Genomic DNA, 12912 nt, shown 5'->3' with positions numbered 1-12912 from the left:
CCTTAGAACTAAACTGGCCCAGACCAAGGAGAATGGAGGACTTCAAGGAGGATGTCTCAAGAATGGATTAGCTAATGAACAGGTTATCTGATAACGGTGTGCTAAGAAGGTATAGAGACAATCAGCAATAGGTAGAAACGAAAATAAGCAATTAAAAAATGTAGACATTTAGCTTTAGGAAATAAAAGGAAACATATTTTCGGGAAACAATTTTAGGTCAGGAAACAAAACAAGAAAATATTGAATATAGCAATGGTCAGCTGTGAATATCGCTACAGGCGTAATAATATAAACACTAACTGATGAGTTATAATGATGTAATTTATACACAATAACATACATATTCCTTAAATGTATAGTTCAATGAAATTCATATAGTTTGACAAAGGCATACTTGGTGTAATCACCCCCTCAAACAAGATACTGAATATTCTCATCACCCCATAAATTCCTTTGTGCCCTTTTCCAATCTCCCTGACTCCGAGGCAACCACTGGTCTGAATTCTATCACCACAAATCACTTTTGCCTGATTTTGAGCTGCATATAAATGAAACTAAAGAGTATGCACTCCTTTGTGCCAGATTTTTTCTCAACGTAATGATTATGAGATTTATCCAGGCTATTGATGAATCGTTAATTCATTCCTTTTTATTGTTTAGATATCCTATTGTATTAGCATATCATACTCCGTTTACCCATTGTCCTACTGATGAACATTTGGTCTGTTTCCAGTTTTTGGCTACCATGAATAAAGCTGCTAAGAACATTCCATTAGACATTGTTTTGTGGACACAGCTTTCATTTTTCCTGGGTAACTATGAGAACAAGCTCTGGGTTAGGTGCAAGTTTACTTGTACTATTAGAAAACTCTAAAAGGTTTTCTAAAGGGATTGCATCATATTGTGAGTCTACTAACAATATCTGGGTCCTCCACTTCCTCTATATTCTCATTAACATTTGGTGCAATGGTTTTTATTTTAGCCCTTTTGGTGATATGCAGTGGTATCTCATTGTAATTTTAATTTGCTACTGATCAAGGCCAAGCCTTATCTTATCTTTTTGTGATTAACATGTATACCCTGTATGCTACTCTTTGGTGGTAGTCCCTAATGACTAACAATGTTTTTTCATGGGCCACTGATACATCTTCTTTTGAGAAATGTTTAAGTCTTTTGGCCATTTAATAAACTGGGTCTGATTACTTCTTTAACCAAAAATTGTAATACAAATATAGTAATATTGGAAAGATATGGTGAGTCAGAAGAGCTAAATCCTCATTTAACATAATAAAACAGAAAGTCAATAGACACGTATAATATTGAAGAAATTATATTAATCACAGGTATCATTAATCACATATACTCTTTGAAAATATGAGATGTATAAATGCCTGAAGAAAGAGATAAAGTAATAGAAGGTGGTTGCCTCTAGAGTAGAGAACCTCTATTTTAAAACAAGCCTTTTGGTATTATTTTATCTTTAAAGTTATACATGGTTTACTTTGATGAAAAAAAGACTTAAAAATAAATAACTTACTGAATTTATAATCACTGAGTCAGGTGTTCTTCCAGTGAAAATAAAATTCAATTGCTTGGCTGCTCTGACCAAGGCTCCCTCATCTGTTTTGGGAAAATAGGAGAAAGCAAATACATGGTGATATAAAAATTATTCCCAATGCAAGAGAAATACATCACTGTAATATAATTTGCTGTTTAATTTTTAAAATAATATATATTGAATTGATTTCAGAGAGGAAGAGAGAGCTGGAGAGAGATAGAAACATCAATGATGAGAATCATTGATTGGCTGCCTCCTGCATGCCCCACACTGGGGACTGAGTCCACAACATGGGCATGTGCCCTGACCAGGAATCGAACCGTGACCTCCTGGTTCATAAGTTGACGCTCAACCACCGAGCCACCTCGGCTGGGTGCTGTTTAATTTTTAAAGCATTAAAATTCTTCTTATTCTGGCTCCTGTTATGCAATCTATTTACTTTAACATTATATAACAATGCCAAAGGAATGAATATAATAATCTGAGATAAGTATAAACCCAGAGTCCTGTTTTTGGACATTAAGACTCAGTCTTTATTTATTTATTTTATTTTTCATTTTTTAAAATATATTTTATTGATTTTTTACAGCGAGGAAGGGAGAAAGATAGAGAGTTAGAAACATCGATGAGAGAGAAACATCGATCAGCTGCCTCCTGCACACCTCCCACTGGGGATGTGCCCGCAACCCAGGTACATGCCCTTGACTGGAATTGAACCTGGGACCCCTCAGTCCGCAGGCCGACGCTCTATCCACTGAGCCAAACCAGTTTCGGCAAGACTCAGTCTTATTTGTAAACAAGAATGAAAATGTACATGTACCTCTTGGTCTAGCATATTTTCTAGAAAAACCTTTCTCAAAATGAATGACACAAAACTGCCTTCTTACATTTTAAGTTTTTCCTCCTAAAACATTGATTGTAGAAAAACTAATGCTACTAATTGAAAATTTGATTTAAATGGATATTAATGAATGGATGCTTGATTTTTTCATATATTAGTTATTGTCATCACCATGCTACCTTAAAACTTCTTGTTGCTGAGGGTAGGGTGTGGGTAAGAGAATGTTCACGTAGTTTCTATCCCAACAATGTGAGATGTAACATTTCTTATACTTAGAAGGAATTGGGTACACTCTACTAGGTTATAGCTACTGGTTTAGAATACAGTTTAAAATACTTTTAACAAAGTTCCCCAAAGTGTGTTCCTTCTTTCCTAAAACCTTATAATAACTGAATTGACTATTTACTCAAATTTACATTGAAAATAGGTCTAAAATTAAGCTCAAGAATTAACTGTGCTAATACATTATTTTATGGAATCCCTTCAAATGTGTAAATCATCCTCATCCAGCCGAAACCGGTTTGGCTCAGTGGATAGAGCGTCAGCCTGCGGACTGAAAGGTCCCAGGTTCGATTCTGGTCAAGGACATGTACCTGGGTTGCGGGCACATCCCCAGTAGGAGGTGTGCAGGAGGCAGCTGATCGATGTTTCTCTCTCATCGATATTTTTAACTCTCTATCTCTCTCCCTTCCTCTCTGTAAAAAATCAATAAAATATATTTTTTAAAAAATCATCCTCATCCAAATAAATACACAATAATTTATTATCGATTATCATTCCCCAAAGAGGGAAGCAAAACTGGTGTTCTAAAATGCAGACTATTTAGGCAAACAGATCTTCCTTTTCTGTCTGCTTATGTGCAAAAACAGTTTTTGACTAAGTTTTTTTGAAAAGAATGGAGAATTACTATGTGCATATAAAAAAATACTTTCGCTTATTTGAATTTTGTTATTCAAATTTCTATATGTTATGTCATCTACCAAAATTATATAAACAAAGTTTTATAAACATATAGATATATTTAATTCCAAGAACCAAGGTTTGTCTAATTAGTAAATGATTTTTTTTATCTAAAAAACATAAGTTGGTTATTTTAATTTTTCAAATTAAATTGATTTTTTTCTTGACAATCTCAAATTTCAGAATAATTTTCCACTGGAAAAAAAATACATCACAATTGCGTCATTTGTACCTGGAGATGCTGCTTGATAAATAAGCTTGTCGCCTTCTCGCTCTGGAACTGCTGTGTGACAGACTGCCATCATGGTGAGAAATTCACAGATTACAGGTGCAGTTGGCTGTAAGAAATAAAGCTACATTAGACCTTCTCACTTAAACATTCTGACACTCATGACAGCAATATTCCTTCATGCCCATCTATTAAGAGTGTAGCTATTAAATATCGAAGGTATGAGGTTATAGCTAACTAAGAAGACAACATTAATATGAAGAAAAAATATTTTTAACTAAAATCATTCATTCTTGTACTCTCTCATTCATTTTTAAACATTTATACAAGACAACTCTGTGTTGTCAAATAGAAAGAGTACAGTGAAAAAAGTGGGTATGGTCAAATACTGGGCTTAGAAGACAGAAGAGAAAGTCTAAAATGTTCTTGATCTGGTTTTAACTCCTGACCAGATTTAATTTTTCTTTCTTTCTTCCTCCCTTTCTTCCTCCCTTTCTTTCTTTCTTTCTTTCTTTCTTTCTTTCTTTCTTTCTTTCTTTCTTTCTTTCTTTCTTTCTTCCTTCCTTCCTTCCTTCCTTCCTTCCTTCCTTCCTTCCTTCCTTCCTTCCTTCCTTTATTTTTTATTTTTTTATTTTTTTACAGAGAGAGGAAGGGAGAGGGAGAGAGAGATAGAAACATTGATGAGAGAGAAACATCATCGATCAGCTGCCTCCTGCACGCCCCACACTGGGGATTGAGTCCACAACCCAGGCATGTGCCCTGACCGGGAATTGAACCAGAGACCTCTTGGTTCACAGGTCAGTGCTCAACCACCGAGCCACACTGGCCGGGCCCTGACCAGATTTAAATTTTAGGTCTCTCATCTTACTGTGGTTCACTATTTTAGGTTTGGGTGATGATGGCAGGGGACTCCTCTGTAATTCCTTGTCCTCCCTCTCTCCAAAACTGGCAACCTTAACTGACAGCTTTTTCCAAATAAAGAAATGACTGAGCAGATCCTATGTACAATGGACTCGTGTGACCCAAGGAAGACACGAAAGCGAACCCTTTCTGCACGGAGCTTCGTTTATAGGAGAAAAGAAGCCACATCTCATGTCAAACATCTGCCTGGCTGCCTCTTGATGAAGAAAAATGTCATTCAAATTAATAAAAGAAAATATTTCTCTATGCTGTTGGACAAAGAATAAAAGAAAACAGCCCAGCCAGTGTTTCTCAGTGGTTGATCATAGACCCATGCACCAGGAGGTCACTGGTTTGATTCCTGGTCAGGGCACATACTCTGGTTGTGGGCTGGGTCCCCAGTAGAGGGGTGCAGGAAGCAGCCATTGATGTTTTTCTCTCATTGATGTTTCTATCTCTCACCCTCACCTTTCCTCTCTAAAATCAATAAAAACATATTTAAAAAAATAGAAAACAAAAAGGAAGTGAAGTAATTGAAAAACTAAATCAAGTATTATTTGAAAAAACTGTGTTCAAGTGACAATAGACAGAAGACACATGGTCCCTGCCACGTGAAGCTTCGACTTGTGGGGAAAACAGAACACAGATAAACATACATGTAAAACCTATTTATAGAGTGAAAAAGGCTACAAAGAAGAGAACGTGCAAACACACGTAATGCGACTGGGGTAAGTTTGTGGTTGTTCTGAAGATAATGCAGTATTTAAGCCGGTGAGGTTGTAGCTTCATGAGAAACTGAGCAGAGAGTTTTCCATCAAACAGGAACCTAATATGACTGAAAAGACCCTAAAGAAGGAAATAATGAAGTGTGTTCGAGAACATAAAGGCAAACTAGCGTGGCCTGGGGAAAAGGAAGGGACGAGCAGCTCCGAATGATGTTGGGACAGGCAGGCCCCGATCATGTAACTGTCGTTAAAAGGGAAACCAGACAATGGTTTTGAACAGGGATGTGGTGGGACTGATTTCCACTTGCATCACAGCAGCTGTCTTGTGCAACAGAAATTGGAAGAGGTGAAAAGGAAACCAAGGAGAATAGTTAGGAGGCGTTCCAGTAATTCACACAGGGGATGCTGGAAGTCTGGCCTCAGGGAGTGAACGAGAGAATAAAGACAACATTTGAGACATATTCTAGAAGTCAGAATTGACAAGGACTCGGTGACTCCATTGACTGGAGATGGAGGGACAAGGAAGTATCAAAAGCAACCCTAACATTCCTAGAAAGAAAATTAAGCCAGGTGGTGGTGTAAGTTACTGAACTTGAGGGCACACGAGGGAAGAGGAGGTCTAGGTCTAGGTTTTGTGGATCCTGAAGTAATATTCTGTTGCAGGCTCTCTTAAGAAAAAAGGATATAAAAATAGCCATACAAACACATTACAAGAGCTCCATCCAGAGGCACGGGTGGTAGGTTCACCCGTTCGTCAGAGGGAACATGTGCACATATTGAAGCAACTGTGAGAAAAAGTTCTGGGGTTTAAACTCCAGGAAACCCTACCACCTAATCTGATGAAATTTTAGTGTCCATGACTTGATAAAGATGTCCATAGTTCTTAATGTATATATTTGGCACTGGCCTATCATTTTGAGCAGGTAATTCATTTCTACAGATATTTTGAAATTGTTAATAGTGAGTTCTTTCAAACAAAGAGGGTTCTAATATTATTTAACATAAGACATTGTTACAAGATAGAATACTGATAATGATAATAGTAAAACTAAATATCTAATAACCATGTTGGCCAAGTTAAAAAAATTAGCAACAGATTTCGAAATTTATTAAAAATAATCACAAAACTTAACACATAAACAGGGAAGATAATTCAGGAAAACGTTCATTAGTTTTCACTCACTCATTAAAATATAATGATTTTATGTCACTTACATGATCATTTTGGAGATTTTCCAGCAATGATGAATCATTAAATGTTTTTTCGTCTCCAAACTGTGAGCTCTGCCTACAGGGAGAAAAGAAGGAGCAAACCTGGTTTAATGATAGCAGCTCACTGAACTATTTGTAACTTTTTAAATAAATCACTATGTCTGCGAACCCCTAATAAATATAATTTAGAGAGCATTAATGAATACGGCATCACAAAGTTCATGAATAAATCAGAAAACATATTCAAGCATTGTGAAATATGACAGACTTTTGTAGCATAATGAAAATAGAATTTTATAGTTCATTTTCCTGGAGTGAAATTATATTGTAGCCAATGAAGTTTTAAAAATTTAAAAATGTAACAAACTGCTAAAATACCAGGAATTGAATTTCTTCTACTTCTATAATTTTTTTCAAGTTTTAAGAATTCTGAGATAAAGTTATTATTAAAAACAATACTGATGAATACTTTTACCATAGCCTATGAGAAATATTTATTTGTAGTAATTAATACTACATGATTATCATATGCAATATAAAAATATGAATAAACTACATATTTCATCATCACTAACAAATATGACATGCTTACATACATATCACATGTGTTCTGTATATTGAGGAGAAAAATCACAAAGGTGTATGGGATTCTTTTGTGCTTGACTACCTTCAGGTCAGCAAACACATTATGCACGTCAGAAGAAACAAACGAAGTCGGAATGGCCTCTGTAATCTAGCTATTATTAATCTTGGCAATAAAATTTAATATAAAACTGTGGAAATTCAAAAGAACAAGGATCATTTAGTTGGGAATGTCAAACCTAAAGGGTATACTTTGCAATGTTCAGTGAAAATATATAAATCTAAGCTTGTGTATACTGAAGAAAATTTCAGAATTAGTTCACTGAGGAAAAAAATATGTTCAATATCAAATGACTGTAAACCAGAAAGTTTTAAATCACAATCTTTATAGGTTTCAAAGAGCATTATCTATGTCAATGTGTCAAGGAGCAAGAGTTTCATAATTTTAAAACCAGCAGTTTAAAAGGAAAAATCACTGGAAAAAAAAAGAATTTAAATAATTGAACATACACAATATCCCCAATGAAACCTATTTTTCCCAAAACCAAAGGAGGATGTTAGAACATTTATAATAAAATACATCTATATTTATATGTAGCATTTGGCCTATTAATTCTCAAAATTATAATACAACTTTATTAACATGTAGTAGGTTAGAATTCTCAAAACATCCCTGGAAAGCAGAATCAATACATTATTATAATTATTATTATTCCTCCTCCTCTAGCTTTAAAGATGGAGAGAAAAATCCAAGAACTTTTAAATGACTTATTATCAGGGAGACAGAAAAATATAACACACATTTCTACTCCAAATACTATCATTTCTTAAAAACAGTTTATTACTTGGGGTTCCATAAAATCTTCCTATTATTAAACAATTCATTAATTGTTCCTAGTTATACTTTCCTACTTGTTAGATAAACTGAATTGTCAAGGAACATTCACAGTAACATCTCTTGCATATGGAGGTCTACTTTGTTTTCAAAGAATTCCAGACTGAAAGCCTTTGTAAATCTGAAGATTTGTCTTGTTAACCCTTTGTACGCCATGAGCGTCTACAGCGTGTGGGGATGGTTTCTGTTTTGGACGCGTGGCAGTTAAATGGTTAATCTCACTAGTAATTCTTTCATCTTACAAATCACAGCCACCATAATTGATATAACTTTCAAATGCATTTACAACAAATAACACCAGATATGCAATTGAAATATTCACATGGACACATCACATCTTCAATTCACCAATGAAGGCTTCATCATGGATAATGCTCCATAAGAACTCTTTCAGAAAGTGGCTTCCTTTCCAAGACCATAAAAACATAAACAACTCATCTGCTAATCACATGGCCTGGGTGGGTAATTCACCACCGCTCTCCAAAATCTTACACAACATTCACTTTTAGTAAACGTAAACAGATAAAACTAAGAAGTGCATGTCACTTCAAAATAATAACCAACTGCATTATAAATACAAGTAATACTTTAAACAGTAAGTTGACAAAACTATGTGAATTTGCAAACTGTTCACAAATAAAAATGCAAGTCAATATCAACGTTTTGTTAAATTTTTCCATAGAAATTTTCAAGTGGCACTTTTCTCACCAGGAGGCAAAGGAATAATGGTGTTTTGCAAGAAGCGATGAGAGAGGGAGTGGAACTCTAAGGTAAGACAACATGAGCAGGTAGCCCACAACATCACATAATTGGTAGCTTCTTGCAGCCTGATTTAAAAGCTATGATATCTTGTAAATAATTATTTCCTGTTCATACAAAAATGAAGAGTCCTCAGAGCAATAAAAGTTAACAGAAAACTCAGAAGGCATATGGCTTAATTGGTATTAGCTATTTTCATATATAACAGTATGGATCATGACATTTTTTAAAATTCATGTTGACAAGAAAGTCATCAGGAAAAAAAAGAGTTGGACCTACACTTTTCACCTTGAACTAAAATAAACTTCAGATGGATGAACAATCTAATAAAAGTACCAAAGATGCCCTAACCGGTTTGGCTCAGTGGATAGAGCGTCGGTCTGCGGACTCAAGGGTCCCAGGTCCGATTCCGGTCAAGGGCATGTACCTTGGTTACAGGCACATCCCCAGTAGAGGGTGTGCAGGAGGCAGCTGATCGATGTTTCTCTCTCATCAATGTTTCTGACTCTCTATCCCTCTCCCTTCCTCTCTGTAAAAAATCAATAAAATATATTTTTTTAAAAGTACCAAAGAATGGAATAATTTTTTTAAAAAAAGTAGAAAATGCCTAAATTCAGAAAACAAAACAGATAAATCTGACTGCATAAAGCTAAAACATTTCTGCAGAGCAAAAACTACTGCAAAGTACAAAGCCAAAAACAACAAACTGGGAAAAATTCTTTCCAACTCACGTATGGAAGGCTAATTTTCATAAAATTGAAAGAACTCAGAAATCAATAAGAAAAAGATCAATAATACAATGGAACAATAAGCAAAGGATACACACACAGTTCATACAGAAGAAAATATAATTGGCTTCAAGTATATTTTAAGTTCAGCCTTTAAATATAATGAGAGAAATGAAATTTAAATTTGACAGAAATAAAAGTTTGACAACCCTGTGCCATTGTGACTATGGAAAAAGTTAAATCATGTCTCATCGGTGAGAATAGAAATTGGTTCAACTTCAACAAGGCAACTGGGCAATTTCTATCAACATTTAAAATGCATGTACCCTTTGATCTGGTCATTCCAGTTCTGGGAATTTATACTAATAATCTTCCTGGAGCAAAATGTTGCATGTATTCACCTTTTTTGCAGCACATTTTTAATAGCAAAGGATTAGAAATAACCCAAGTTCCATCAGGGATGTTGCTTTAAAAAACTTGGTACATCCACATAATAGAATACTATACAAAAAATGGGTAGCTATTCATGGAATATGGAAAAATCTCAAGGATGCACAGTCAAAAGAAAAGCTGGTATAAAACTATGCAGTATGCCTCACTCTCTATCAAAATATGAGAAAAAATACATGCTTTTATAGATCTGGAAGAATACAGGTAAATTGGTTCCATTGGCACCTTCAGGAGGGGAAATGGAGAGCTCCAAGACAGGGAAGGGAGGAAAACCTCTCCCTTTTCACACCCTTAGAATTTGTAACATGTTAAAACATGATGAACTTAAAACATAAATCAAATTTAAATAAAAAAAAACCAAGAACAAAATCTATGACAGCCACCTGAAATATATACACAGCCCACATGTAAACTAAATGTGTACATTATACACCTGCACATATTACACACATGCACACACAGGAAGACAAAAGGCAGTGTGATTGTAAAGCATTTTTTTAAATGGATGTGTACTTCCTGCTTTTGAATGGTGCTATTGGTTCCAAATCAAAAATCCTTAAAAGAAGTCTTAATTTTTAGAAATAAATTTGTTATTCAGAGTCAGGTCCAGTAAAGTTCAAGACTATAAGCAAGCAATTGAATCCAATAATATTTTTGTTGGCCACTGGTTTTAACCAAAGTAATGAGGCCTACTTTTCCACGTGACTCGTAGTATTTCCCAAAGCAGTGACAAAAGAGGAGCTCCAAGACATCCTCTGAAACAGCTGCCTCACTGGAATAAATAAATTACCTGTCAAATTGAGGGCTAACACTAACTTGGTTGCATTATATCTCATTATGATGAAGTCACACCCGGGAGAATGTTTCAGTGAGCCTCGCAGAATAAAGCAATACCACTCATCCCAGACATAATTATATACAGAATGAAATGAGGAAATAAAGGAGACCAGACAGTACCCCATGATATTATGATAATACCAAAAATCACAGTGAAATGACTAAGCTTTAAGGTAACTTTTCTGGAGAATTACCCTCACTGGCATTAAGTTAAAAATTACCAGAAAGAATAATATGGTGCTATATTAAATAGTTAAGAAAAAATAAATATGTTATCTGAAATTTACTTCAAAATAATAGTGAGAGAAAGATATAGATTAATTGAAATTGGTAGTGAGTGCTTATTATTGGTGAGTAGATGAGTACTTTTTTCCTACGCTTGAATTTTTCCACAAAAAGCACCAGAAAAAAATGGGTATGGAAATATATAGCTTTGACAATAGCCATATCTTAGGGTTACATGAATGTTGAGAATAAGCAGATTATTTTTTCCTCCAATGGTAGATTTTTTATAGAAAGAATTAATCTGTAAGGTTATATGATAGCTTATGGTAGGTGGCAATAATAACAAAACCACATTAATTTAGAAGTAAGTGGCTAGTGGTTAGGCAATGATTTTCTCTCTCTAAACTATTTATATTAATATATTTAAGCAAGCAGAGCTTCAGCCATCATCCAATTCTCTTTAATGAAAGGGTTACTACATTCTAGGTTTGCCTTTAAATTCAACTAAATGGAAAATAATCTACACACGCTTAAGTGTTAAATATTATGTGTGTTTTTTTTAACTTGACATTTTTGTGGTAAATACAGGAGGGCAGTAAAATGCATACAGACCACAGGTTTTATCCATGGAATTCAATGAGCTTCACATTGAAAAGTGAAGCTGCTGACAGATAGGAATGAACTTTCAGATTCTGGATTTATGCAGTCATCACACTCTAGCTTTCCCCTGCAGACCAGCCATATAAAGACGTGGTCAGGTGCCTGGAGCGCAGGATTCAACCAGGATCACACTTTTGATATTGGTGTCACCGGCAACATGAAACCAATCGGGTGAGGTTGGGGGAATGCCAGCTTTATGAATGTGCAAAACTGTCGCCCCCACACTAACTTTTCTGCAGTCAGTTTCATTCCACCTGTTCTTCCTACCTTAACAAAACAAGAAATGAACAAAAAATAACATGACCAACAGCAAAGACCTCTTATGCTCTAGAAACAGTTCTCTTCCAAAGTTGTTTACAGTCTACAGCAGTGGTTCTCAACTTGTGGGTCGCGACCCCTTTGGGGGTTGAACGACCCTTTCACAGGGGTCACCTAAGACCATCGGAAAACACATGTATAATTACATATTGTTTTTGTGATTAATCACTATGCTTTAATTATGTTCAATTTGTAACAATGAAATTGGGGGTCACCACAACATGAGGAACTGTATTAAAGGGTCTCGGCATTAGGAAGGTTGAGAACCACTGCTCTATAGGATGTAATGTGAGCAGCACCCACTCTGTAACCAGGCTCCCACGTTTGCTGGTTGTATACTTTGGGGCTTCTTTGCCTCAATTTCACCAACTTTAGAAGAGTCATGTCAATCACAGCTCCTCAAATATGTCAGGAGGTTAAATGACAGGCACCAGAGCTAACATTCTCTGTGAGCTCACCATGTCCAAAGACATTTCTACGCCCCTTAAAAGCAGAACTCACTTAATCCTTACAACCTCCCGATAAAGTCCACATTCTACCAGATGAGGACAGGCAGGAAGATATATTGTGCAACTTGTGCAAGGGCATCGATAGGGTCAGGATGTGAACTTGGGTGGTCAGAATTCAGAGTCTTCATCCTTGACCCTACCCAGCATAGGACTGAGACACAACATAAGCTCATAAAGTATCTGTTCCTTCATCTTTGCAGGCCTACATCATCTTTGATAGATGGGAAACCCAAGCATATATTTGAAATAAAGCTTATCTATAATAATAAAAGCAAAATATGCTAATTAGACCAGACATCCTTCCGGATGACCTTCTGGATGAAGCTGGGGCTGCGAAGGAAGCCCGGGTCCCAGGTGCCTGCCGGTGGCTGGTGGGAAACCCACGTTCCGGGTGCCAGAGGAAGCCAGTGCCAGCAGCCAGGGGAAAGAAAACTTACTGTTGCATGAATTCCGTGCATCAGGCTTCTAGTTTTATTATAAAAGTAGCAAAAGTCATCCCTAAGTGTTTATTTTAAAAATATTAT

General features: G+C 35.7%; 1 protein-coding gene across 7 annotated transcripts in view; it reads right to left on the bottom strand.

The window, feature by feature from the left end:
- The window catches only part of ATP8A1 (ATPase phospholipid transporting 8A1), a 205900-nt gene that overhangs the window by 112242 nt on the left and 80746 nt on the right, over positions 1-12912 (bottom strand). For all 7 annotated transcript variants that reach the window (XM_070397382.1, XM_070397375.1, XM_070397348.1 and 4 more), the window contains 3 exons: positions 6429-6501; positions 3592-3697; positions 1538-1620 (listed from right to left, as the gene is read on the bottom strand). In XM_070397382.1, the coding sequence (XP_070253483.1) occupies positions 1538-1620; positions 3592-3697; positions 6429-6501 (262 nt within the window). The remainder of the gene's footprint in view (positions 1-1537; positions 1621-3591; positions 3698-6428; positions 6502-12912) is intronic.

The sequence above is a fragment of the Myotis yumanensis genome, unplaced genomic scaffold (genome assembly GCF_028538775.1).
Source record: "Myotis yumanensis isolate MYYU_CA2020_CCGP unplaced genomic scaffold, mMyoYum1.0.hap1 SCAF_1, whole genome shotgun sequence".
NCBI classification, from domain to species: Eukaryota; Metazoa; Chordata; class Mammalia; order Chiroptera; family Vespertilionidae; genus Myotis; species Myotis yumanensis.
The sequence above is the reverse complement of the archived record's forward strand: the minus strand, read 5'-3'. Positions and strand labels throughout refer to the sequence as shown.